The 27,335-nt window shown below is 44.0% G+C and overlaps 3 protein-coding genes across 3 annotated transcripts; 2 read left to right on the forward strand and 1 right to left on the reverse strand.

The window, feature by feature from the left end:
- Nucleotides 1-1,683: 1,683 nt before the first annotated feature.
- thnsl2 (threonine synthase-like 2) lies at nucleotides 1,684-7,396 on the forward strand. The gene is made up of 9 exons (XM_039999938.1): nucleotides 1,684-1,944; nucleotides 3,594-3,825; nucleotides 3,915-4,109; nucleotides 4,193-4,345; nucleotides 4,424-4,663; nucleotides 5,923-6,071; nucleotides 6,373-6,498; nucleotides 6,570-6,724; nucleotides 6,933-7,396. Exons 2-9 carry the CDS (start codon nucleotides 3,603-3,605, stop codon nucleotides 7,156-7,158), a joined length of 1,467 nt encoding a protein of 488 aa, XP_039855872.1. The 5' UTR covers nucleotides 1,684-1,944; nucleotides 3,594-3,602; the 3' UTR covers nucleotides 7,159-7,396.
- A 2,055-nt stretch (nucleotides 7,397-9,451) lies between these two features.
- dqx1 (DEAQ box RNA-dependent ATPase 1) lies at nucleotides 9,452-20,483 on the forward strand. Its single transcript, XM_040000518.1, has 12 exons — nucleotides 9,452-9,791; nucleotides 11,646-12,011; nucleotides 13,474-13,667; nucleotides 14,513-14,960; nucleotides 16,299-16,598; nucleotides 16,724-16,823; nucleotides 17,831-17,989; nucleotides 18,131-18,322; nucleotides 18,431-18,556; nucleotides 18,836-19,026; nucleotides 19,114-19,304; nucleotides 19,569-20,483. The coding sequence occupies exons 2-12, from the start codon at nucleotides 11,676-11,678 to the stop codon at nucleotides 19,777-19,779; spliced, it is 2,448 nt and encodes an 815-aa protein (XP_039856452.1). The 5' UTR covers nucleotides 9,452-9,791; nucleotides 11,646-11,675; the 3' UTR covers nucleotides 19,780-20,483.
- A 178-nt stretch (nucleotides 20,484-20,661) lies between these two features.
- Nucleotides 20,662-27,172, reverse strand: smyd1a (SET and MYND domain containing 1a). The gene is made up of 10 exons (XM_040000519.1): nucleotides 26,899-27,172; nucleotides 25,354-25,530; nucleotides 24,358-24,571; nucleotides 24,135-24,265; nucleotides 23,783-23,821; nucleotides 22,645-22,831; nucleotides 22,476-22,568; nucleotides 22,202-22,365; nucleotides 21,025-21,193; nucleotides 20,662-20,937 (listed from the first exon to the last, which is right to left on the reverse strand). Exons 1-10 carry the CDS (start codon nucleotides 27,033-27,035, stop codon nucleotides 20,845-20,847), a joined length of 1,404 nt encoding a protein of 467 aa, XP_039856453.1. The 5' UTR covers nucleotides 27,036-27,172; the 3' UTR covers nucleotides 20,662-20,844.
- Nucleotides 27,173-27,335: the final 163 nt, after the last annotated feature.

The following is a 27,335-nucleotide window of genomic DNA, read 5'->3' on the forward strand; positions in this document are numbered from 1 at the left end:
TTTTCCCCCAAATAATCACAATTATGATTTTTACCATAAGTAGCCCTGCCACAGCTACACAGGTTGTTCACATTTCTGCTGACACTGTTAAATCGATCTTTCATGTTTCTGACTCCGCAAGGAACAAACGCACAACTACACTAATCTTTGTTTCCTGACAACCTGCAGCTGAAGTAAAATCTGCTGTTTTTGGGTTTTTTGCATCTCAAGAAAAAGCCGGCATGAAAATGAAAGTATTGAAGTGTATTTTAGTCTCATTAAACCACTTCTGAACATCTGGAATATTCTGTTCAGTGTGAAAGAGCAAGTTTACGAAGACCAAAATTATTCTGTATTTTTACCATGTTGGGATTTTTTTTTATTTTGAGGGACTGTTACTAGTTAGATCCACATGCTCCTCTTTTAATGTGTATTTATTTCCTGTGTGTGTGTGTGTGTGTGTGTGTGTGTGTGTGTGTGTGTGTGTGTGTGTGTGTGTGTGTGTGTGTGTGTGTGTGTGTGTGTGTGTGTGTGTGTGTGTGTGTGTGTGTGTGTGTGTGTGTGTTGAAGGGAGGGGGTGATGTTCTCTATACTCTCAATGTCTTATATCAGTTATATGCATGGAATGGATTTTGTAAGATGATTTTTGTAAAACGTCTCCAGTGTTAAGACTTGTAAATATGTTTTTACATGTTTGCAGACGTGCATTAAAATATTAAAATGAACAATGGGATAAATCACATGCCTCTTTCTTTCTGGTTTCAGAATAAGTCGGATTCTGTAAAATTCTGTCTATGAGGACCCTACTTCTCCTGTGGCCTCTGTAAATACTTTCATGATGAGTTTATGATCTCAGCTGCTAGTTTCAAGTCTTTGGTCAAATAATCATCATGTTTTATTTACAATCATGATCTCATTTACAGTAAAAGTAATGTATGCCTTAGATTGGGCCTACCCTGAGATTAAGTCATGTTTTACAGCAGACAGTTTCACACATCATTACTGATAAACCACATGTTTTGCTTATCACAGATCGAAACAAGCACCAACCTCCAGCACTGAAGTATAAAAGCTGCAGTTGCTCTAATGTTGTCTTGAGGCTGGTTCTCACTCCTTCAAACTGTACTTAAGCTTAAAGTTAGTAGTATATTAGGGGAATGACCTGGAGTGCCTGAATTGGACCTAAAGACCATGTTTGTTTTGTTGATGCCTTTTGAAGAATTAACAGAATTATCTAACATGGTGTGACAGCCACAACAAACACTGAAGCTCTAAAATGAGTTCTGAAATCAGTGGGTGGTATCACAGTAGCTACACACACACACGCACACGCGCGCGCACACACACACGCACGCACGCAGGGTAAGAGTAAAACAAAGAGACTTAATTAATCAGACATCCTCGACCCACATTACTGTTTTGTTTTTTACTGCACAGAAAGTGTAGACAATTCATCAAAAAAATAATTTTATTTTTTTTTTTGCATAATTTAATTAGTTTTACTCAAGCGTTGTGGGCATTTGTGTATCGTATGGTCCTAAATAACAGGAAACACATTACTCTTCAGGTAAGGTGACAACAGCGCATTGCTTTTACTACAGGTGGTTTATTACATGCATAAATAACTTTGAAACAACTCCGATACAGAAAGGGCCTGCTGCTGCTCTCCCATACTGAACACCAGCGGGTGCTGTTCCATCCTCCCACCGCAGGGGGCAATAGTGAGCTCAATTCGCTGATGAAAATGCTGCTTATGGATAAATAAGCTTCACACAAAGTTCACATTTCTTCACTATTAGATGTGTTTAAAGTAGGGTTTTTTTCAGTTGAGCAAAAGAGGGACACTAAGAAAGAAGAGTAAGATGTTTTTGCCTACACGCGCCTGTTTCCCTCCCCTGCTCCGTAAAAAACGTTAAGCTAACGGCCACTTCTCACATCATTTCTTCGGAACCCTGGAGACTGAAGGTAACTTGGCTAGTTTTAGCGGCTTTAAAAGCAAAAACTAACGCTTAAAATTAATGACTGCCTATTTTAGTGAACACAGAACCGCACACACTGCATGTTTGATGAGAATTCACTATGTTAAACTGATTTTTATTCACGAAGTCCTGATTGCTTTTTCTATTTTGGCTTGTGGTGAATGCAACCTTAGTCATGTGAAAACTGCTTTAGGAGCACCCCACTCAGCATATTAATATAGGTATAAACAGATTAGAAAACCCTGCAGAGGATAAACAAATGTTAGCTGACATGAAGTTACCGCTTTTGTTTACAAATATTCACTTAATCTCATTTCTTTGGCCTCAGGAGGTGTGGTGTTACCCGCACCTGTGTTCTTACCTGATCACAGGAGGCTGCCCTGTTCAAAAATCACCTAAACTCTTGTAGAGGTTCACTTAAACCTGCTGCAGCCGAAAGGGTTAATTTAAAAACAGTTGCATCACCAAAACTGATTCAGAATAATTTACCTTAAAAAACTCAAATTAGTGGTAAAAAAATAGTTTTAAAACAAATTTAAAACGGCAGACTTTCAAAAGAAGGTTAACTTGAGCTTCAAGATTGATAATAGTTATAGTACCAGATTAATTTCATGTGTCTGATGGCTCTGATGCACTAACAGTGATTTTATTAAAATCACTGTTAGTGCACGATTAACAGGTGGGTGTTTTGGTGCTTCACACTGTTCACGTGATAGAACAGTTAGATTTTATGTAACACAATCAAAATAATGAGAACCAAAGCTTATGTTAGAATCATGTGACGGTTATTCACTGTGTTTTATTTTCAGTGAATTCAGAAAATATCGCTGACATGGATGTGTGTGAAAACCTGGGAAGATCTTAGTTAGACTGACTTTATATTAAGTAAGTGTGTCCTGGTTTCAGGACGGTTGTTCCAAAGTCCAGGTTTTTTCTTCCTGGTTAGTAGAGCCATGCCTCGAGGTTTAGAAAGCTTTGGTTAAAAAGCAACTCTGTGAGTTAGTTCTTCTGAATTATGAAAAAAGGACTGCAGCAGTTCTGCTCAGTGCAGAGCAGTAAGTGTGTGTTTTATAGTTGGCAGTGTGAAATGGGCTTTCTTTGTAGGAACATTATCTGCCACAAAATAATAATAAGTAAAATTTAAAGTGCTCATTTACTGCTTAATATAACTCATAAAGGTCACAACATGTTTGTGTTTACTCTAAAATCTGTTTATTCTGTGTCACCACAGACAAAGCTGATTTGTTTTACACATGCATGAAAACAGCTTTTTCCTTGTCCCTTTCACAATAAAAATCACACATAGAACTAAGTTTCCATAATCGTTTAAAAAGAAAAATTGTGAAAAAAATATGTTTATTTACTCTTAGCATTTTAGTCCTGCTGTCCAAGGATGTGTACAATGGCAGTCAAAACTTTCACCCATTCACATGTTGGTATTGTCTGTGTCAAGACTGCTGATGAACCTGTACCGATAACAACATAAAGTGTGGCTTAAATTCAAGCTTTTCTTATAAATTTTTGCTTTACAGAAAAACACACACATAGTTTCAGAGAAGTGCACCCTGGCAGATGATGCAGAATGATGTCACAGAACTCAGACCAGGATATGATGACTGTTACCTTCCTTCACAGGCGTGTAGGATGCAGTACTGCAGTACTCGTGGGGGGGTCAGGGGCTGGGACTTCCGGGAGGTGCTGTTTTCGGGCTATGCCCCAGATGGAGGGATGTTCATGCCGGAGAGTTTGCCTCTGCTGAGCCCCGACACCCTGAGGAGCTGGAAGGGGCTGTCCTACACCAAAGTGGTGGTGGAGGTTGCTTCACTGTTCATCCCTCCTCAGCTGATCCCCAGAGACCACCTGGAAGGTGAGCTGGGGGGAAAAATTCACTGTTGCATGCAGGTAGAACTGATCAGTTAATCAGTGAGTCCTGTTTCCCGTGTTTCTCTCTCCCAGTCCTCGTGGGTGAAGCCCTGTCTGGCTTCTCTGTGCCGGAGGTAGTTCGAATTGCCCGGCTGAAGGGGGGTCTGTCCGTCCTGGAGCTCTTCCATGGAGACACCCTGGCCTTTAAGGACCTGGCTATGACCTGCACTGTACGCTTCCTAAACTACTTCCTGCAAAAAGAGAACCGCAGGGCGACTGTTCTCGTAGGTGAGAGGGAAACATATTTTTATTATGGGTTAAAACCAGAGAACTAGATGCAGGTGAAAAACTGGCATAAATGTCATCCTCAGGTACGTCTGGGGACACCGGCGGCTCGGCCATCCAGAGCGCCAAAGGTCTCCCTGGGCTGGACGTGGTGGTGGTTTACCCCCGTGGACGCATCACTCCAGTGCAAGAGAAGCACATGATCTCTTGCTTGAAGGATAACATCCATGTTTTTGCAGGTACACTCAGAGAAGCTCAAACAGCCACGTTTTTTATGTTTATAAAGTTTCTCTGAATCAATCTCACTCCGTCTGTAGCCGACGGCAGCTCTGATGACATAGACCAGCCACTGCGCCGCCTGTTTGCCGACCAGGAGCTTGTTAAGTCTCACGGCCTTATGAGCCTCAACTCAGTGAACTGGTCCAGGGTCATGATCCAGCTCGCCCACTTCGTCTACGCCTACTTGGAGCTCAGTGGGGTGAAGCAGGACAATGTGGGCGCAGCGCTGCCGGAGCTAGAGGTGGTGGTTCCCACGGGAGGGGCAGGAAACATCGCAGGTGGGTTGATAATGTAAGATTTCTCATCCATGTGAGAAATCTTGGTCAGACTGATCTGAGAGCCAAAGTAAAATCACCAGCATTACTTTTTTAAAAACCATTTTTATTTAAAAAGGGAGGTTTCAGTTACTCAGTTTTATTTATTATATTGTCAAAAATAACATCCGCTTATCTGGGTCCTGGCTGCAGGTCAGTGTCCTCAGCATCCAGGAAACATCAAGAATTTTCCAAATATGACACAAATAATGTTTTTCTTTATCGTTACAATCCATCCCGAGCTCTTCCCAGTCGCACGTTCCCACAACGCCACATCTAGAAGGTGTTCAGGAGGCATCCTGGTCAGATGCTGAACCACCTTCACTGACTCTTTTGATGTGGAGGAGCATCGACTCCTCTCTAAGCTCCTCGTCCTGTTTCTTAAAGTGTGAAGTTTTTCCACAGTTTGATTTCATACCCATGAAATGAGGTAAATTGATGCAAATTTACCTGATGATGCAGAAAGAAATGGATTTATCTGCAGATACTATATCACAGACCGTGGATTCTCCTAACGCTACCATCAGTCAGAAAAGGAGGAGGAGCTTAGTGATGTTTGAGCTTGAACTTCATGGATCAACTTTTCTATCAAAACAGAAGCTCAGCTCTCTTCAATGCAGCAGACCGTTGCAATGTCCTGATCACTGCAGACACTGTTTGGTCCTGGGGAAAGTTTATCCTACGTCCTAAGTAGACTAAGTATGATCCAAAGACGTCTATGAAGAAAAGACCAAGCGAGCACATCACTTTGCTTTGTACAGAATTACTGGGACCTGGGGCCAAGCTCGCAGGTGCACATCCAGTGGATGGGCCACATAGATCTGCAAGGTCTCATGGAAAAATGTGAAATAGTCACCAAAAAACCTTTCTCTCTTATTTTGAAACTGATGGTTTCCATTAGTCAGTATGTTTCCTGTCTGCAGCACATATATTTTGTTGAGTGTTAAGAAGAAAAGTGTCACCACAGCTGCCAGTAAGACTCTGAAAAGTCTTTTTCTAACAGTAACCAAGTAGTTCTGTGATTTTGCTCAGTTCTCTCCAGACCCTTCTTTTCTTTCTCTTTCTTTTTCTGTATTAAAGTTAAATCATATACTCTTAGAATCTATGAACAGCAGTAATAATCTTGTCGTTTTGGTCCTCTTTTTTTCTGTGTGTCTGTCTCTCTGTCCTTACACTAGTGCCTCCTTATAAAAGCTGTTCCTGTCTCTTTTCTTTTTGGTCAGCCGGCCTCATCGTAAAGCAGATGGGACTCCCCTTGAAACTGGTTGCCATGGTGAATTCCAATGACATCGTGCACAGGATGGTAACCAGCGGTGACTTTTCCATGGCGGCTAATGTCACACAGACGTTGGCCCCGGCTATAGACATCCAGGTAGAGACACTACACCTGCTCATGTGTGCAGAGTGTATCTATTTCCTCCAGTCCTCAGACAGCCTGATGGCTTAAGCAGTTCCTCTGATGTTCACTTGAATCTCTGACAGTCAGTTAAAATGTCCAACTTTACAGCAGATTTCCTCCTTTATATCAGCTGCACAGGGGTAAATCTCACCTGGTCTCACCTGTTTAAATTGTATAAATGCTTAAAGTTTCCATTATTAGAGGCGTGGCCTCTTTGACTGACAGGTGGGTGGCGACACAGGTGACATGTCTCTGATTTATTTGTCTCCTGCAGGACCCATACAACATGGAGCGAGTGTTCTGGCTGCTGCTGGGCAGAGACGGCGCCAAAGTGAAGACGATGATGGAGGAGTTTCAGCGCTCGCGCCGACACTTGCTGCCTGAAAACCACCGCAGACTGGTACCTGTCACCTAGCTGGTTCACGCCAGTGCTTCTCCTCTGAGGGTCTAATCTGATTTTTTCCATTTCAGCTGTCACAGGTTCTGTGGACGGGGACAGTGACAGACGAGGGGATCCTAGAGACCATGAAGAGCTGCTGGGAGGAGAACCAGTATGTGCTGTGTCCTCACACAGCTGTGGCAGTTTGGCATCACTACCACTGTCCTCACAGTGCCCAGCTCAACAGGTCAGACATGCCAAGTTTAAATATTCAGTCATATCACCTGTGCTCACGCTGTTCTTGAGGCTCTCCTCTGCAGATATTTTATTGTGTGACAGATAATAATCAGCTGATAGTTCACTGAGTCTCTCTAATAAACTTAGTTAGCAGTAGTAATAACCTGCTGGGAGGCATGTGACATCTGCGTGTTAAGTCCACTTTTCTCTCGTTACAGATGTTACATTGCAACTGCTTCTCCGGCCAAGTTTCAGGCAGCAGTGGAGAAGGCAGCTTTGACCTTTGACCTTCCAGAGGCGGTGCTGGCTTTGGAAAAGCTGCCGACCCGTTATCAGGAGCTGGAGCGGAGCCAGAACTGGTGCGAAGACTGGGAGGACAGACTGAGAGAGACAATCCAGTCTGTGAGCGTGGCGAGGAAGAATGGCATGACTTACTACACCTGAGTGGACACTAAACAGTTTTCAGGTCAGGTGACTGTGGCAGCACGTCGCTGATCTCTGAACCTGCTTATCAGGATTTAGTGAATGATATTGATGGCAAAGGAATCATGTGAGCCCTCAGGTGGACTTTGGTCTGTGGTGTCATATGACTTTTGTGTTTTCACACCTGAAACGAAGCCGTCTCTCCACAGCTTCAAACTGTATGTGACAAATAAAATGAAGCTAATTTCTATAACTTTAACCGTCTCAGCTGCTGTTTTTATCACTGTAGTCATGCAGTCATGGAAACACTAAAAGGATGTTTGAGGCCTTTATGTATTTTTAAGTTATGAGTTGGTCAACAGATAAAAATAGTCTAGCTTTCATGACAGCTCACCCTGAAATGTCAAATCCACATATTTTTGTACAAATACATTTTTGTCATTCTTCATCATATTTTGGCACCTACATATCAGGATCAAGTACTTTTTGTACTTTTGGGGCCTGAAATAATTTTAAAACTTTTGTTTTTGTGTGTCATGTTGAAGAGGAATCAGCTGAAGAAACCTTTAAACACAGCCACTGGTAAAACACTGCCCTCTGCTGGGGAATGTATCGATTAAAATTTCCAGATGGTAATTACAAACACTACTTTAAATGTGAAAGTTTTCCAGATTTGAGGGAGGTTAAAAGAACACACACACACGAACAGATAAATATTCCTGTCACTATCACTTTTGTCAAAAATTATGGTAAGATTGCACATTTATTTTGATAAAATATACTCTTTTTGGCTCCTTAAAGCTGCCCTTTGACCAAATGACTGAAAAAACATGTGGTTTAAAGTAAATACTAATATATGAATACAGAAAGGAAGGTGGAGGAACCTAAATAAATGTAGACATACATAAATATCCAAATATATTTATAAAAATGAGAAATATAGAGTTATAAATTTCATTAATGAAATATAAAGATTTAGAAATAAATATAAAAATATAGGAATACATATGTGCAAAAATATAAATAAATTAGTTAATTAAACTGCTTACTGGATGTGGCTATAGATATACTTTATATTAGATAAATATCAGTGTAGTACAGCAAATTTTAAAATACAGATACAGGAATAAATACTTGCATCATGCCATAATAAATGAAGAAATAAATATTTAAAAATAAATCTTCATAAATAATCAACACAAAAAATACAGAATTAAACAAATTATTGTTAAAATACATTTAAAACAGATAACATTCAGTGTATACATACTGAAATAAATCAATCTAAACTATTAATTATGAAAATACAGAAATATATGAAATACAGACACATGAATATAAAATTACATAAAGAATTTTTTTAAAGCTTACTCATCAAACATCAAAACTAACATTCATTCACATTCTGGGGCCTGAATCTCCTCCATACCTGCTTCATGCCCTGAGGGGCGGGGCTATGGCTCCCCACACTCCCTAGCAGATCGTTACATGGAGAAACCTTTTGAATACAAACGTGCTGATCCACACAGGTGTGCACACAGGTGTTCACAGACACAAACTACACCTTTCTTGGCTGCTACCTCAAAGCACATTGTGCGCTCTCGATCTTGCGTACTGCACAATAACATGTAATATTTAGTATCTACCGTTAGCTACTTTATTGTGATGATGTTGTATTTATTATGTTGCTCTTTCTTGTTTGTTTTCTCTTCTGTTTTTTCTTATCTCCATACAGGTGATCCAGGTGTTTTGTTTGTTTTTCTTTTTTTTTCTTCCCCCTTTCTCACCATCTCTTCTCCCCTCTATTTTTCTTTCTCTCCATCTCTTTCTTTCATTCTTTCTCCCCGTCATGTCTGTAACAACTGAAAATCAAATCAAATAAATATAGAATTATAATAAAGGTCACTCAAATTGACCAATATGGCAAGGCCATGATGATCCAATTGGTAAAGTAAATCCACTTGGCATCTTTCTTGGCCTTCAGGCAACAATTCTGATGGCTAAAGATCCAAAGGAGACAGGGAAAAAAGTTTTTATTTATTTAAATATTTATTCATTTTATGTGTGACATTGTACACTTTTTGTATTTTATTTTATTCATTTGTTTTTAACAATCTTAATTCTTCTTGTATTACCGTGGTTATGTCTCGGGGTCGCGCCACAGAACTGCTGACCTTGATGTCCAAATAATACACATAATTTTAATTTCTTCATAAGTAAAAAACAAACAAATAAAAGGGAATGTGGGAGGGGAAAATGGAAGAAAATATTAACTGGGCTGTCTTTACTCAAGTAAAAATGTCGAACTTGTTCCTTGAACGCCTCTCTGCCACGCTCTGAACTCTCCGAGGTTTCCTCAAAGCAACACGAGCTTTGACAGCTCGACGTGCCAACATGGCGGCTGGCAGCTAACGCAGACGCCTCCTCCTCCGTCTTTATCGTTATCTTTGTCAGCAGTGAAGAGATCAGCGGGCCCGGGGAGGATTCACGGAGAGGGCCGGTGAGCGGATGTCTGTCCCGGTCTCTGTCTCGCTGCTGTCCGGTACGTGAAGCCGGCTTTTTTTCTGAACCGACAGCAACAACAACAACAGGAGGAGCGGAGGGCGGGCTGGTTCAGCGGGGCTTCTTCACCTGTCGACCGGTATGTCTCTCAGGTAAGAAGGCGTACCTGTGATGGCTTTCCTCCCTCTCGGCCAAGTCAGGTGACCCGTTGGCATTAAAATGGCTCTCAGAGATAAGAAAAGAGGAGCGGGCGGCTGACTGCTGTGACATTAGTCTGCTTAAATAGACTCGACAGGCTTATTAAGGTTAAGGGTCAGAACGGTGCCACATCACCCTGATACAGGCTTATTTCTCAGAGGCTGTTTTTAAACCCGAGTTTCTCCTAAACAGAGACTCCACTGTCTCTGCTGTAGAGTCACAAGAGAAGGTCTTTTGTTTGTCATCCAAATCTAATCAGTGGTTTTCATTAACACCTGAACCTGGTGGTGGCTCCACCCATGAGTGATTCATATTAGATAATCCCCTCCACTTATTCTGCTCCAAACTTTTTATTTCTGGACTGAACTGAATAGCTTTGCATGAGTCACACTTCAAAATAAACCATCTTTATTATATAATGGTCTTATTTAGCTATTCTCTCTTTAATAGGGCTTTTAAATTATTGGCAGAAGTGGGTGGAGCTTCTGTGTGACTGAGATGGCATGTTAGGAATATCCCCTCTGCCAGAGGCTGATATGATGGGTTCAGACCAGCCACATCCAACCAAACAGTTTTCAGTAGCTGAATAGAGCAAGGAAGCAGACATCGACATGAATGACCTGCTTCTGTTTCTCATCTTTCATTAAAAACAGATCCATTCTGCTCATTTCAAGCTATGTATTGAGCATATGAGTAGCTTAGCATGCTTCAAATTAAAAAATAATCCTCCTTCATCTTATACAGTCCACTTCTGATTGGTTGCTCCTCGTAAACAGAAGTGGGTGGGCTACGGAGCAGGAGTATCCAGGCGGTCTGAGTAGTTTTTGTCACCTTAACATAATCGAGGAGTTTTTAATGATAATTAATAATGCAGTACATATCGAAAAACATGTCCTCAAGCTGCAGAGAGGCTTAAATAAAATCTATTGATGTGCTGTCTGGATAGATGGGAGCAGGATTAGGGGGGTTAGTGTGGAGTGGGAAGGGAGGCTTATTAGCAGCATATCTGGAGACTGTAAAGAAGACATAGAAAAGGATGAATGCTGGGAAACCAGCAACAAAGGCCGAGTGCTGAAAAGCAGCACAGGTGGATAAATTTGGCTTGGCGCCAGCACATTTGGCAGGGCTGAGTATTTGATTATGGAGCTGCTGTCATCCGGTGTGCTTCTGGTCTGACTCCGGCACACCTGAAACCACACAAACACAAAAAGGAGACGCTCAGGGAGAGGCGCAGGTCAGCAGGAGGGAAAGGGAGGTGGAGGAGGGTGTGGCACATGAAGCAAAATCTGTAGACGGCCTCTGTCATCTGTTTAACTTCCACCTGCTGGTTTTGGTTTTGGTTTGTGTGTGTTTGGATGTTTTTGGCCATGCAGAGTACTTTTTGCTGTTTACATAAAGACACCTCGCAGTTCCCACTGAACTGAGTCAAACCCTGAGGACCGCTGGAGAAATTAGGCGTGATCATGATCTAAAAATAGATCAAAAATTGAACTCTCGCTGCACATCCCTACCTCAGTGTTTTCCCTCTTCTTGTGCTTTTATCTGCTTCTCTGGCTTCCTCACACATTAATAAGTGAGCCGAGCAGCAGGCACCCAGCGGGTGTGTGCTGCAGCTGTCTGATGACCACGGTGGCGTCTGGGCGGAGACGCACATTCCTCAGCTACATACCAAACATGCTGGTTCCTGTGAAGTCTCAGGAAGTAGTCTGGGCCCTCAGACTCTTCCTCTCTGGTTTTGCAGGAATTGGTGAACTTTGCTCGTTGTGACCTTTAGTTGTTTTTTTTTTTTTTTTTTTTTTTCTCTGCAGGTAATCTAAGGAATCTCAGATAACCTGCTGATGATGTCATCACCGATGGCAGCAAAGCCATCCACTGCCTCTGCCTCCCAACTTCGGCCCTCCACAGCTCTGGACTCACTGTCCGTGTCTTCCCTCTTAAGCGGGGATCTGGACGATGAAGAAGATGGAGGAAGTCGAGGCGGTGAGGATGAAGGACTGGGAGACCTGGAGGTGAACCCTTATGATGGTTTGCCCTTTTCTTCGCGATACTATGCCCTGCTGGAGGAGAGGCAGCGCTTTCCAGTGTGGCAACTCAGGCAGAGTCTGCTGGAGCACCTCGAGAGCCACAACATGGTCCTACTGAGCGCGCCCAGTGGGTCTGGGAAAAGCACGCAGGTAACCACAGGCAGGAAAACGTTTTTTTTGTTTGTTTTTTTTGGAAAATGTAACAAAGCCAGTCAGATCTGTGACTGCCTCCCAGTTGCTCCCATTTAGAAAATTTCCTAATCCATATTTTCATTCTTGGACTCTACTAGAGACGCTTTGCATGACTTGCATCAAAATAATCCCTCTTTATCTTACACTTGGCTTGATTTTTGGTCTTTTCTTTGTAAATTCAAACTGTGTTTTGAGTTTTGCTGGTTTAGAAGCCTGTGTGCTTTATGGTGGTTTTACTGGTCTCACTCATTTAAGATCAGACTGAGCTGTATGTGTCCAGTCTGACACCCGGTCTTTTAACATGACTCGTGTGTGTGGAGCCAGCCTCAAGTGGACATCAGAGGAACTGCAGGCCTGGAGGTGGTTTCTGTGCCGGGTCTGTTTCTCAGGGACAATCTGGTTATCTATATGCCTGCTCCATAGTTACATCCACCCACAGGCTAATGAATGACACCATTAAACCAATGTGATAGATTCACAGTGCTGTGCTGTAACCTGAACGCTCATTTCGTCCTGAAACACCCACAGATCTCATTTCCAGCACCACCTCCTCCTCCTCCTCCTCTCTGTGAGTCTTTATGTGCTCGTTGCTTCGGTCTCTGTTGATCGGCTGTTTTCTGTGATACCATCACTTTGTCTTTCTTTTTGTGTTACAGCCTTTATCTGCGCTGTCTGTTTATTAACCTGAATCTGGGTCACATATCTGTTATCACTTTGACCTTTGCCCCTCAGTGTGCTCGCTGTATGTCAGTAATTTCTTCTGTTTTTACTCAGTGTTGATGAGTCCTGATTTCCTCTTCAAGGTTTAATTTAGAAGAACAAAAACGTGTCATAAGGGTACATTTTTGTCTATTCTGGGTCTGAATATTTTGCTTATTTTGTATTTAATTCTTTATTCTTAGTTTGGGTCCCCATCAGCTTCCCCCTCCTCCTCTTAAGATCAAATAAAAGCTTTGATTAAATATGGATTTAAGCTCCATTTAAGGCCCAGCTTGTTCTCTTTGGTAATGCGTGGATGACACTTGTTGGCAGTTTATTTATTGCCATTAATAAGGGATGAATGTAGCCATGGTGATGTCACCCACTGGTTTCTGCACCTTTTGAAGACGACTAAACATAGTTCATGTGCAGGTTTTGGGACTTGTGCACTGGTTTCTTGTGGTGTCTGAGGTCATGCAGCATGGCGGTGGTTGTCTGGTCGCAGGCATGGCAGGCTCAGTGAGCAGACTTGACTAGCAGACGAAGGCAAGAGAACCAATCACAAGCAGCACTCAGAATTTGAATGCTTACAGCCAAATGACAGCAGTCCATCCAAAACCTCATGATGTTGCGCAAGTATAGTGTGAATTATAGGCTTTGAAGAACTTTATTAAGTCTAAAAACATTGTGTGACCTCTGTCCTCCCATGTGCTCACTGCAGGTTCCTCAGTGGTGCGTGGAGTATGCGCTCTCCTACGAGTTCTCTCATGGCCTCGTGTGCTGCTCGCAGCCTCACTCGGTGGCGGCGGTGAGTCTGGCCCTGCGCGTGGCCGATGAGATGGACCTCAGCCTGGGTCTGGAGGTCGGCTACAGAGTGCCCAACGATGACGGCTGCACGCCTGACACCATGCTCAGGTTAGATCGTTTTGAAATCTTACGCTGTTTTCAAAGTAATTTCATTTCTGTAGTGGCAAATAAAAAGTATTCAGATTACTCTGAAATTTCTCCTTTACTCTCTCTTGTACCTTTATCTTAAAAATATATTTTTAATATAAATGCTTTTTATTGTGAATTATAATGTTATTTAAAAAATGAGGCACACAGTGCATAGAACAGAGCAGCACTGCTTCTTGTTGTCAGTATCAAACAATTAGGTAATCGTAAGTAAAAGTAATTAATCTGCGGTAAACCTTAGACTGCTCTGAATCTTTGCTTCAATATTTACACTAGATATTGTCTTTCTTCTGCTTTCAAGATCAGCTGCCATCACTTCATAACACGTTTATACTCTAATCCAGGAGGTACAGGCAGTATATCTTATAAGCATTGGATGATGCCCCTCTGCAGGCTTCCAGAAGGTGATCAATCAGGGGGGTCTTAAAAAGACGGGAGCTGAAATGGCTCGTTTCAGTTAGATGAACCGAGTGGTTACATAAAGGCTCGATAAAAGATAAATAAGGATTGCTTTGAACGGAGCTACTGCAGCTCGTTCCCTGTTCTCATTTAACTCACAACAAGGAAGCAAGTATCAAATTATTCCTTTTTGTTATTCGTTGAAAAGTCTCTGAAACAAACCTGCATGAAACATTTGATCCATGTTAAAGTCTAAACTTCTGCATCTCTGGATTTCTTTGGTTCTGGATGAAAATATTCTCTGCCTTTCTTCTGCCCACAGCCTCACCATCAATTCTTATTCTCTGTACACCTTTAGTTTCCTCTGAGATTGATCCACGTGTCCTGTTTTGATGCCCTCTCCGCAGGTTTGTCAGCGACACGCTGCTGCTGGAGGAAATGATGTCAGACCCCCTGCTGCATCAGTACGGCGTCGTGGTCTTGGACGAGCTCCAGGAGCGCACAGTGCCCACAGACGTGCTGCTTGGCCTGCTGTGCGACGTCTGCCGCCAAAGGCCCGACAACTTCAGAGTGGTCCTCCTCAGTCACCCCACTCTCGCCCCTCGGCTCGCCACCTTCCTGGGACCCTCTGTCCCTCACCTCTCCTTGGACAACCTCCCCTCAGAGCCTGCTAATGGAGACCAGGAGGAAGAGGGTGGAGCAGTGGAAAGGAAGGCTGTGAACGCGGAGGTGGAGACACTGTACAGGGAGCTTTCGGCGGGGAAGGAACCCACCGCCATCGCCTGTCACATGGTGCTGGATCTGCACCGGAGAGGAGAGGAAGGAGACGTGATGGTGTTTCTGGCCAGTGCACAGGTACACGAGTAAACAGCCACGGAGATGAAAGTAGATCCTCCGAGGTTTTTTGTGACAGAATATCTTTAAAAATTAATCTCCACATCAGCAGGCATGAAAATTATTTAAATACAACCTCTAATGAAGGAAAGCATGAATCATTTAACAAAAACTAAACCAAAGACTGATTTAATAATAATGTACACTATATTAATGCCATAGGAAATTAGTCCTCTGCATTTAACCCATTCACTCAGTGAAGCAGTGGGCAGCCACCAATCCAGCACTCGGGGAGCAGTGTGCGGAAACGGTACCTTGCTCAGGGGTACCTCAGGGTTCGGTGGATTCGATCCCCCGACCTTCCAATCATGGAACCACCACTGAGCTATCTCTGTTTCAAACAAAGTAAACAACGCCTGGGCCTGTTGGTACAATGACCCCTGATCTTATTCCTTTAACACAGTGTTTAGTTTTTACACTTTAACACAAAGCAAATTACCCAAACCGATCTTCATTCTTTATTCTGAGCTGTAGAGTTTCACCACCTTTGTCCTGCAGAGCAGTGAAATAAGGTCAGCTCCGCCTGAGAGGCGTCTGGGGCTTTGCAGGTGTCTGATGTCTCAGCTCAAATGAAACTACAAATATGCAGAAATCCCTCATGTGCTTTCTGTACATATTGACCTTCACTTTAGACTCTCATTTAAACTCCCTTTGTGTCAACATCACCACACCTCCTGCTCCTTCACTCACTGTTGAGGCCTTGTCTCCCTCGAGGGTGGTTTAGTTAGGATTACCTGGAGTGGAACACTGTCAAGTTCTTTTTAAATTGCCACTAAGTGACAATCAGCTCTTCATCAGTTTGGAGAAGCAACGCTAGAAGAGAAGGACAGCTGCAGGTGACAGCAGGCCACCTAAAAACATTCACTCTGTTAAGTGTGCTCTTTATTTAGAATATTTTGACTTCTTTGTCTTCTATCAGAGAGCTAAAACCATCAAACTTTGGCAGGAGCATCATTTAACCTCACAGAGCACAAGCTAGGTGAGGGTTTTTTGTGCTTGTTTGTTTGTGGAAGCTGTTTTATTTTTAGAGAAATGCCCCAAAAGGAACCAACAGCACAAACAAGAGGAAATCGGCAATGGAGGCAAAACCGGTTACGTATCAGGTTGTAAATGTTTATTTCTGCTTTAATGTCAGGCACTTTAACACGGGAGAGTATGGGGCCTCACTGCTGTAGCCCCAGTGGACATCAGGGGAACTGCAGCTGTTGGTGCTTTTTCAGCCTGGTGATGAAAACGTGTCCCCTGAATCACACCCTCACAGTGGATTTGATCATGTCCTGTCTCCTCTCTGTTAAACAGGAAATAGAAGAGTGCGCCGCCCTGCTGGAGAAGGAGTGTGTAGCTTTGAGTCCTCAGCTCGGCGCTCTGCGACTCCTCCCCCTCCATGCCGGACTGGGTGGGCTTACACAGCGGATCTACGAGTCCGACCCTGATGCGTCCACTCTGAGGGAGGACAGCAGCTCTGAGGACAGCTCGGCACTGGGAGCTGGAGGTGTGGGCAAAAAAAGGAAAGTCATCCTCACCGATGCACTTGCAGAGGCGTCCTTCTCACTGCCCGGAATTCGCTACGTCATCGACATGGGGCTCCAACTAAAAAATGTGAGTTTGTTTTTGTATCAACAGCAATATTTCATGTAAAAGTACTCTTTTTATTATCACTTAATAAGCTTTACGCATATTCAGGCCTGTTTTTGAGCTTGAATTTAATTCATGTTCTGTGGCAGGTTTATAATCCACAAATAAGAGCGAACTCTCAGGTTCTGAGGACGATCAGCAAACACCAGGCCGACATGCGCACTCAGAGGGTGAACAGCCACCTTCCAGGTACGCCATCTGTTCAGGTTTCACTCCCACACAAATGCTTCCTGAGGGTTAACAGTTTGCTGAAGAGTTATGAAGCACTGACTGAGCTAATCACAGCTCAAAGACTGAAAGATAAAACTCCATTGGTATTTCCCATAGACTGTAAATAAAAGATGTCCATGGCTGCCATGATGTCACCTGCTGGTTTCTCAACTTTGGTGGTGAGAGTCTGAAGTGACCGTTGATCTCATTTTAAGTTTGCACATATTCGCACCTCCAGCTGGTCGCAGCAGGTGCAGCCCCTACCTGAGCCTGATTCTGCTGGAGGCTTCTTCGTGTTAAAAGGAAGTTTTTCCTTTCCACTGTCACTAAGTGCTTGATGATTGGGTGTATTGCAGTATCTACCATTTTAAGGCAGCAGAACAGCTCATTTTTACAGTCGCTCCAGGCTGAACAGTGATAATCAAGCTGAACAGCTGCCGGGTAACTTTAAATGGCCTGAAATTGATTTAGTGACAGCAGCTCACTGAGATTTAGTTTAGATGTAATTTTACCAACTGATTAAAAGCAAAGGGAGCGACAAATTCTAACTTTTATTTTTCCCCAAAATAAGCTCAGTGCAGGATTTAGGGACAAACAGTAACTTCCAAAACCTTTCAGTAGATGATAGCATAAATGTATCAGTGATGGTTTTACAGAAGTAAAAGAAGACCATTAAACACGAGCAGAATACAGCGGGGATTAAATGGTTTTAACTTTAGGTGACTGTGAGGTGTAAAACAGGGTCGTCCATGTAGTTATAGTGCAGTTCCTCTCGGCAGACTGCATGCTGCCATCTTATGGTAAAGTTTGGTATTACATGGACAGGCAGCGGCCTAGCTCTGTATCTTTCTTCACACTCTGCTGGCTGCTTTGGATAATTCTGGGAGGATTTGAACTATTTTTAAACAGGAGTTTACAGAAAATACCTTTAACACCTGCAGTGTTTCACCATGGCTGTTAACTGTGTGACTTCTCTCACTTTTTAGGCCTGTGCCTACGTCTGTACTCCCAGTCCCTGTATGAAGAGGGGATGGCGGAGGCTCACTGTCCAGGTGTGATGGAGGAGAACCTCAGCCACCTGGTGCTGCTGCTGAAGAGGCTGGATATTGCTGACATGGGGCAGTGCAAGTTCCTGGACAGACCAGGTGACTTTTTGCAAACCTCCTCTGTGCCACAGAGCACACAGTGAAGGAGGTACACGTTTGTACCCATGCTAAGGAGACAGTCCAAACTGGTAGTAGTTTGGATTTACCCTCATACCCTCCTCTCTCTGCCCCTCCCCCCAGCCCCTGAGGCCCTGATGCAGGCCCTGGAGGACCTGGACTATCTGGCAGCGCTGGACGACGACGGAAACCTGTCGGAGGTCGGCATCATAATGTCAGAGCTGCCCTTGGAGCCGTCGCTGGCGAAAGCCCTGATCGCCGCCTGCGAGTACGACTGTGTCGACGAGCTGCTCACGATAGCCGCGATGCTCACGGGTAAGCAAGCATTACAGGAAGTGAAGCCCGATGAGAGACATTCGTTCTACATTGACTCTTTTTTTAATAAAGAACATTTGATCTGATCTTTGTGTTTTCTTGTTGCAGCTCCTTCCTGCTTCGTCACTGCAGAGCCCAGCAGAGAGGAGGCTGCCGTCACACACTGGAGGCCTCTGATGCACACAGAGGGAGATCACATGACTCTCATCAATATATATAATGCCTTCTTGGAGCGTACGTACACTTAACCTTCATCACAGATGTACTGTGCTCAGCAGTGATGGTGCAATATTTTTCAGAAGCTTTAGGCAACTTTTTTCCATTAAACAGAAATTTAACAGAACAGCCCGTGGACCCGTTTCCATGCTGTATTTGACATTTATCAAGTTGAAGCCTAAAGGGAAAAAAAACCCCAAAACATCTTCACTGTTTTCTGGGTACAAGTCCTGAAATTCAATAACTGCTTCTGCTGGTTCCTCTGATTGCTGGCCGGCCTGTGTGTGATCACTGCAGACAATCAGGATGAGGCCTGGTGCACGACGAACTTCCTCTGTCACGCCGCCCTGCGATTGGCTGTGGTGATCAGGGCGCAGCTGCTGGAGGTGATGCAGCGGATAGAGCTTCCCGTTTCTCCTCCCACTTTCGGATGCCAAGACAACTGCACGAACATCAAGCGGGCTCTCATCTCAGGCTTCTTCCTCAAAGTAAACTCCTCATTTTAAAAATATTTTTACCCATATTTCTGCTCTTCATCTTGGTGAATTTGTGTAACACTGACTCCTCCTCCTCAGGTGGCTCACGATGTGGACGGCTCCGGTAACTACCTCCTGCTAACTCACCGCCACGTGGCTCACCTTCACCCCTTCTCCTCTTACCTGTGTCGACAGCCGCGGCCCGACCCCCCCAGCTGGGTCCTCTATCACGAGTTCACCATCTCCCGCGACAACTGCATTCGCATCGCCTCTGACGTCCACCCACAGATGTGAGTTAAAGCTGCAAATTGGCTGCAATGTAGTAAAAAAGTGGCTTCATACAACTTAAAGTGAAAAACATTTTTAATCCCAGTGTCTGAGCAGATTATAATCTAACTTAAAAATCAGACCCTCCACAACGCTCTCAGCTGCCTCGAGCAGCCTGTGAAGGATGAGGGCGTAAAAGAGTCGTGTTTTGAGACGCTGTTGTCACTTAGTGCTAATTATTATCACCTTTAAGCATCTCTGTTGACGCCTGTCGTGATTCCTCATAGGCTTGTGGAGCTGGCGCCACAGTACTTCCTTGGAAACCTGCCTTCGAGTGACGGGAAGGAGCTGCTGATGGAGCTGCGGCAGAGCCTAGAGCCGCCAGGGTTGTACGATCAGGAGGGGGCGGCGCAGGAGCACGGCCGGAGTCCTAGAGACGCTGAGGGGGGGCAGGAGCCTCACAATCAGTCCAGCACTGAGCTCTGCGTCATCCAATGAGAAGGGAGAAGGGGCGGAGCTTCTCAGGAGAGGATTCTGAAGACTTGGCGGTCTTCTTGATGTGACTTTACACGTGCAACACTAATGTACAGTCCTGTGTGTCTCCTCCTCTGTGTGGCGGCTATGAACATTCACACCTCCTCATTTCCTCTTTTTTTTTTTTTTTTTTTTTTTTTTTGTTGACTTTATTTAAAAATGAATCTCAAACATTTGCTTTTATTTAAAGAGAGATTTCTATGTTTCTATGAATTTAGAGTTTTAAATTAAAGACAAAAAAAGGAAGGAGCGATGAGGGTGAAATACCGGAAGCAATGCTCCCTGTTAGTGTACGACCTTTGACCTCTATGCAGACGCCCATGAAGAGGTGCTTCTCAGGGCTCACTGTGATCTGTTGTGATGCTGATGCTTCCCAGCTGTTTTGATACAGTTTTCTTGCTCAGTCTTTTCCCTTTTTAATAGAATTTGTGTCGGTGCAAAAACTGCTTTGAATAAAGTGAAGTTTTTCATGTTTTCAGGATTTCAGCTGAGTGATTTTGCACTTTGTAGCTACCTGAGTTTTAACTTTTAAAGTCGCTTTACTGTAAGATTTAAAACTGTCAGTTATTAAAGAGAATTGCCTCCTCCAAAGAGTCTGTTGGTCTGTCAGTGAGATTACACATAAATGATGATAAATGATGAGGCTAAACCACAGACTGTAAGTAAAAAAAGGATGTAGCAACCGTGAGTTCCCACTGGTTTTAGGTTTTTGGGCATCGGGGAAGACTAAGACTGTATTTCAACAAGAAGCAGGAGTGTCAACTTTGTCCTTGCTCAGCGAGCTGTGTAGATGCATTACTCAGGCAGATAAAATTTACACTGAATGATAAACACTAATGATGCCTGTAGTTACAGCACATGTATCTCCACTTTTATTGTACATACATGCAGCATATTGCATTACTAGCTGCAGCTTTGCAATCAGATCAATCTCTGCTCAGGGGCTGTTTGCAGAGCTTTAGGGGACTCGGTATGTACATGTCAGCGGACAGTTAAGATAGGAGCATCAGCGGTGAAGGTTTCTGGTGTTCAGTGCTTTAGTGCAGCGTCCCTCATGGTTTGGTACGCAGCCTTGTTCTGCTTGAACATCTTCAGCTCCAGCTCGGTCTGTGTGCGCATCCCCTAAAGCAAAAACAGTGAAATCAATGAATTTACTATATATATATTTATTATAGCACTTAAAGACCAAACATGTGAGTGCATTGTGACCTCCAGGTCTTTGGTGATGGCGTGGTTGGATCCATGGGTGACCATCAGGATGCGGTAGGCCTGACAGATCAGGCTGTGGCCCTCCTCAATCTGCCCTGCATGCCAGTGGGTGACACCTGCCCGCATAATGGCCATACCCAGCTGGGCGTTATTGGGGTGGTACAACTTCCTGTTTCCAAAAGCAAAGGGGGCGAAAGTCATCCAAAATCTACATTTTAGATGCTTTACATACACACTCTAAAGCAATGAGTATATATTATAAATTATTTATTATTTGTAGATTTATTTTATATTAACTCTGAGCTCCAGCAGGATTACAGGCCAGGTTGAAGTAGTGTGTCTCATGCATTCATTTAGAAGGCGCTGATGTTTAGGCAGATCTGTTATGAAGTGATGGACTGTTTCAAAGCTCAGAAGCAGCAGATAAAAAGCGTTAGAACGTAGCCTTTGATTGCAACCATTTGAGTTGTGCTCCTCCACATTGAAAGAGGCAGTTGAGGCGGTTTTGGTATCTGAGTAGTATGCCACCTGGACGCAATCTAAGTGAAGTGTAGGACACATCCTACCAGGATAAGGTCCTGGGGCAAACCCAGTATACACCAGAGGTATTATTTACTTTTTCCTCAGTCTACACCAGCCTCCATGTCCAAGTTACTAACATAGCAACCACACAGCATGATGCTACCACCACCATGCTTTACTATAGGGGCAGTTTTAGCAGATTACAGGCAGGGACTGATTTTTTTTTTTTTTTTTTTTACTTCAAAACTGTATTTTTTGCCTCATCAGGTCTAATAGTCTGGGTCTTTCCAGCTGTTCTAACAGAAGGGCCCTATTAATGAGCTACTGAGATGGCTATCCCTAATCTCTTCAGAGGAAGCTTTGTTGGAATAACCAGTTCATCGTTGCTCCCCAATCAAGACCTCAGATAGTCACTTTCTCTATGAAGAGTCCTGGTGGTTCCAAACTTCTTCCATTTCACACATGGTTTTAGACCCTAGCTCCCATGCATGACCTACCAAAGTTTAATTATGGAGGTCTGCAGAGAGTTTAGCAGACATCGGGACTCCTAAATGTGCTGTTCTGGTCTGCCTCATGGAAGCGCTTCCATACTGGCCTCACTTCTCAAACCTGGTGGCTATGTTGATCTGATACGGAGTCTATTATCAGCACTAACCTGTATCCCTCCACCATCCTGTGGGCGTAGTCTGCTGCCTTGGCGAAGGACCGCTGGTATGACAGGACCTCGCTGGCGATGCTGAGCACTCGCAGCTTGTACAGGTTAGTATCTGCCAGGACATTCTCCTGCTTCTGCAGACACTCATAACACAACTTCAGCACCTGAGAGAGGAAAGGAGAGATGCTGACTAGACTGAAGGAGTTAACGAAAGCATGGCAACAGTCATCAAGAGAGGGTTAGGTGGAAGGAAGCTGACAGGGGCGTGGTGTACCTCATTGTAATCTCCCTCAACACGTGACTTCTCAATCTTCTCCAAAGACTCCTTACTGAAGACTGTTACCTCCTTTACCTTATCCGCAGATGGCTGAGAGAATGAGAGAAAAGTCGAGGTAATAAACTGAAAATACACTTTAAAAACAGTCTAATGTTTGCCCTCGCACTTTGCTGTCTGCACCCGCTGTCATCAGGTCATCCTCGATGTGCTTGCTGCAGTGCTCACAGGTGCAGTCAAAGTGGAAACGCTCCTTCAGCTTCTTCTGGCGGTCAGCCGAAAGGTTCAGGAAGTCCACGTAGCTCACGGTCAGCTCTTCTCCCTCAGGGATTTTCCCCAGAGCCCGTAGCTCAATCCTGGGACAGAGAAGGACCGGATGGTGTAGGTTTCTCAGTCATCCAGGTCATGGTAGTCTAAGGAGCTTGGAAAGAAAGTGACTGGACTTCTTTAAGTTTGGTGAAGACATTTCACCTCTCATTCAAAAGGTATCTCCAGTTCTAAAACCATGTGGTGTAGAGTCTCAGTAAACCCCAGTGAGGGTTTACGATGGTTATCAACCATCTTAAGGGACAACTCTGAGGACACCACGATGCATGTAAATTGTTTTATAGCGGAGGAAACTGGACTTTGTTACCTATCTGAATATCTTGAATCCTGGAAGTTGATTAGTCCATGTTCACTATGATCTCTGCATACAAGTGTACTTTTAGAGATATGGGGCAGGTTGATCTCTTGTTTATAATCATAGAATTGTAAGGTAAAAACCTAATGCAGCCCTGAGACTAGTGACGTTTTGGCTACTGTTTGGATACACTATATTTGAACTAACGTGGATATTTAGCTATATGCAACCTTAGTGGTTAACAGCCTTAGGTGGATCCTGTAGACACTGTGTTATTAAACTGAAAACTTAAAAAGTTCTTGTGGAAAAGCAGTTCACGTCTAAGAACTTCTTTAGTGCAACCAAACCTGCACAGATGCTATGAAGAGGAAACTATCCACAGAGATCAAAACTGATTTTGTACCAGGCTGTAAACATTTTTATTTCTGCTGTGAAGTTGTATATTTTAACACAAGTCCTATGGGGACTTGTGCACTTCTCGAGGGAGCCTCCAGTGGACATCACAGGAACTGCAACTCTAACCTCAGTCTAATATTTGTGTTTTTTTCCTCAGCCTCACAGGAGAAACAGAAAGATAATAAAACTGTATGTAGCGTTCTGTGTTATAGCTGGAATAAACACTGGCGTGTGTCTCTGTGTGTTCTCACTAAAGCCAGTCATGTGTCGGAACGTCTGGAAAACATACCTCCTCTGAGAGTGGAGAGCAGAGCTCACAGCTGACTGGCTGCAAAGAAAAGAGAGAGTCAGACGTTTATACGCTGCGCTCTGTTTAAAGTAAAGCATCGGTGTGGTCCACTAAATCTGCCAGACTCTGGCATTATTACTGTACTTTACTTCCCTAATATATGCCTCCATATATATCTGTAAATTAAGTCGTCACAAGCGCAAAAGACACATAATAAACAACTTCTTAGTGTTAGGAGGATAAAATTCTGCGTGCTTTCATTAAGATTTTTTCAAATTGTTGTGTTTTTTATGAAATGACCCTGAGAGGTTTATTTCATGATGGAGCAGTGCTCCGCAGCTCGGATACGTACTTCCCGTGGTTGAGAATGACGGTGCAGTTAGGCCAGCAGTCATGGTTGACCAGGCACAGGTTGGGAAAAAGACCCACACCCACAGCCTGCAGCCCTCTTTGGTCACTCAGGGTGAATCCATTACACTTGATCTGCAAGAACAGACACAGATGGCAGGAAGGGTAAGAAGAGGCAGGGGCAGGGCTAGGATGTTGGATTTGGTGATTAATGATGAAACACTAACGATGCCAAAGATGTGTGAGATATAGTCGACAGAGTGCTGCCTCGTCCCGTAAGACCAGTACTGAAGGAACTTGTGCACGTCAGCCCGGAGCTGCTTAAAGTCTTCGGCGGCCAGGTCGGCCACATGCTCCTGCAGTTGGTCAACGGAGATCAGCTGACTGTCGGAAGCGATGCCCGTGTCCTTGTGCATACGCCACAGCACACGAGCTGCCAAGCTGTCGCAGGAAGAAACAGGAAATTGAAGGTTCATTCATCCATGTCCAAGATTCCTGGGAATATCAGCCAGATCATAGTCCAGGACAATAAACCTGGCAGGAAACGCATGATGTAGTGCAATGATTCCAGGTGTAACTGGGATTTTGTTGTAGACACACAATTCTAAAACAATCATGTGACACAAACCCCCAGCCTGGCTGATTTATTAGCCTCAGATACCTGGAAGTTCAACCTTCTGATCATGACAGCAGCAAAGGCTTTAACCAGGTCCCCAATGACCTATTTAGACTTTGGTTAAGCTTTTTAGTTGGGTTGGTCCACCTAATTTGGAACACCCCAATTGAACCCCACCCCAAAAGAAACTTTACCTATTTAGCACGTGGCTAAAACAAAATCCAATGCCAATCTTAGCTTTAGATGAGTCACAGGTAATTTGGGGATAACAGATAAATGGGATTGCTGGTAGTAACCAAATACAAAACAAGATTGAGCACATTTGGACAAACCTTGCATTATCACATTTAACATCACTTCCGGTATTAATAAATCTTAGTTTAAGCACACTTTCTGGTACTTCGCGGCCTGTAAACAGCTCTTAACTGCAGGGAATGTGTGAAGTCTGTAAGCGTTCAAGGGGAGTGAAAATCTGTCTTTTCATACAAAGTTTATTTCCCTTCTCTTCTACAAACTTTATTTATCCAGGAAGCAAAAACGTTTCAGATGTTAGCACATTTTTCGATGGTGGGAAACCCAGAGGTCTCTGTCATGCACCTTTTCTTACCGAATATTCTCGCTGGGCGCGCTGCCGAGCTTCTTGATGGCGCCACACTCCTGCTTGTGCTCGTTCCAGCACGCGGTCTGGCAGGTTCGGTCGCAGTAGTGGGCAAACTTGCACTGAGCGCAGCGGTGCAGATTGGCCTGATGGCGGAAGCAGCTGTGGCACACCTGGGTGGCCAAACTGAAAGAGAAACACAGACAGGTTAATGGTAAAATCACAGAGATGAGGAGTGCTCCTATGTTCAGAGAATAATGAAAGTATGTAGCTGTTTTTCTAGTTTCCCTGATTCTCATTTCTTTATCATTCTTTAAACCTCACAGAAGTTTGCAGGTCTGTGTGTAAACTGTTTATTTAGCCCTCTGTGCCGGTCCAAAACAACGCCAAGCAGCGTTGTTAATGCCTCTCACCTCCCACTTACAGCGTCCTCAGTCTCTTTGTAGTTTTGGACAGCTCCCGCCTTACACTGTGCAGAAACCCTCAGTGCATGCCTGCTTCGGTGAGCTGCCGTCTTGCAGATACGAGCTCTTATAAGGCTGTAACACTAACACTGCTACCAGATCTGTGTCTGGTATTCTAGCACATCAACAAACCAGTGTTCCCTTTAATACCAGCTGATTTTAGCCATCGGCAAATCATTACTAACCAAAGCAAACATGTAGAACACTCAAAAAAAAATCAGGAATCAGCTCCCGCCTGATCCTGAGATCCAATAACTTTAGTTCATTTAACGAAGGCATAAAATTTTTACCTTCTTGTATGAAATTACAGTTGCAGGCCCTCATCATAATGTCTCATAGTCTCAATAAAGATCAAAGATTCCATGTCCTCGTAGAGGAACAGAAAAAACAAACTGGTTCTCTGGATGTTTGTTTTCCAATGATTTGCTGGATAAATTTTTTCTTTTTTACCTACATTTGGACACAAGAGTCATTTTCTATGTCAAAAGGTCAACTGTCAACTTTGGCGCCAAAAAAACAAAACCAAGCTTAAACGACTTTAAACTCAGATGGCTGCAGCTTATTCAAACCACTGAAACCAGCAAAGCAGACCACATCAATCCAGTTCCTAATGACGTCGCAATGGCCTCCTGTGTGTCCCAGTTTGACTTTTGCTGCGTTGTCAAACATCCATCCCTCTCAGATTTTCGGGGACAGGTCTGTTTTCTGTCTCCAGAGGCCAAACTAAACAGTGAGAATCAACCTGCAGATCACTGCATACCTGAAACCAACCACAATGTGCTTTTTTATGTTCCATATGTGATGCTAAAAGCCGTTACACTCTTAAATCTGATCTTATATTAATAAAACCTGAACGTTAAACCTTGTAAAGGTGCCATAATCCTTTCTGCTGGAGCCTCCTCACATTGGATCCAGAACTATGTCACGCTCAAGTTCACATGACACCTCGATGGCCTTCGTGTTGCTGATGTCATAGAATTCAGAGGTCTAGAAGGAAGGTCCCTGACCCTGAGATGGTGACCAACGCCCACAGTCTGAGTACACCTGAGACGTGTTCATGCAAAACCCAGAACGACCAGGAGACCCGTACCTGTCGAAGACCACAGCTGCAAAACTGGGCTCAGAGAAGATCACTTCCCCCGTGTTGAGCTCTTTGGCGGCCCTCAAGCCTCGACCTTTGCTCCCGGCATCAAACAGCTCGGCTCGCTCCATGTTCCCTACAGTCATTGTGCCGGGCAAACAAAACACACAGGAGACAGTGAGGAAGGAGAAAGCAGCCGAGGGCGGGACAGGCTGAGGGAGTGCAGGACTCTCACTAACATTCGGGTGCCCTCTCTCTCTCCTCTTAGGCCGACCCCTGCAGAGGCCAAAAATAACCCTGAAGGGGTTGAACCACCTCAGCAGAGCGGTAAGAGAGGGAGGGAGGTGAAGGAGGTATGAGGTGGTGCATGTGGGTACCCCTTGTTTGGGTCGGTTCCCCCAGTGGTATTTTGGTCCGGGGCAGCTGTGGCTGTCTGTCAGAGGCAC

The sequence above is a fragment of the Simochromis diagramma genome, unplaced genomic scaffold (assembly GCF_900408965.1).
Source record: "Simochromis diagramma unplaced genomic scaffold, fSimDia1.1 OVJJ01000596.1, whole genome shotgun sequence".
Lineage (NCBI taxonomy): Eukaryota > Metazoa > Chordata > Actinopteri > Cichliformes > Cichlidae > Simochromis > Simochromis diagramma.

What these genes read in the sequence shown, in the direction of transcription:
- smyd1a (XM_040000519.1), bottom strand. Translation starts at nt 27,035, where the DNA reads ATGACTGTAGGGAACATGGAGCGAGCCGAGCTGTTTGATGCCGGGAGC. An exon ending in GCAGCTGTGGTCTTCGACAG is followed by an intron (nt 25,531 to 26,898) that starts GTACGGGTCTCC and finishes TTTCTCTTTCAG; the next exon opens with TTTGGCCACCCAGGTGTGCC. An exon ending in GTCATTCTCAACCACGGGAA is followed by an intron (nt 23,822 to 24,134) that starts GTACGTATCCGA and finishes TTTTCTTTGCAG; the next exon opens with CCAGTCAGCTGTGAGCTCTG.
- thnsl2 (XM_039999938.1), top strand. Translation starts at nt 3,603, where the DNA reads ATGCAGTACTGCAGTACTCGTGGGGGGGTCAGGGGCTGGGACTTCCGG. An exon ending in CAGGGCGACTGTTCTCGTAG is followed by an intron (nt 4,110 to 4,192) that starts GTGAGAGGGAAA and finishes TGTCATCCTCAG; the next exon opens with GTACGTCTGGGGACACCGGC. An exon ending in CTGAAAACCACCGCAGACTG is followed by an intron (nt 6,499 to 6,569) that starts GTACCTGTCACC and finishes TTTCCATTTCAG; the next exon opens with CTGTCACAGGTTCTGTGGAC.
- dqx1 (XM_040000518.1), top strand. Translation starts at nt 11,676, where the DNA reads ATGATGTCATCACCGATGGCAGCAAAGCCATCCACTGCCTCTGCCTCC. An exon ending in ACGCCTGACACCATGCTCAG is followed by an intron (nt 13,668 to 14,512) that starts GTTAGATCGTTT and finishes CCCTCTCCGCAG; the next exon opens with GTTTGTCAGCGACACGCTGC. An exon ending in CAAGTTCCTGGACAGACCAG is followed by an intron (nt 17,990 to 18,130) that starts GTGACTTTTTGC and finishes CCCTCCCCCCAG; the next exon opens with CCCCTGAGGCCCTGATGCAG.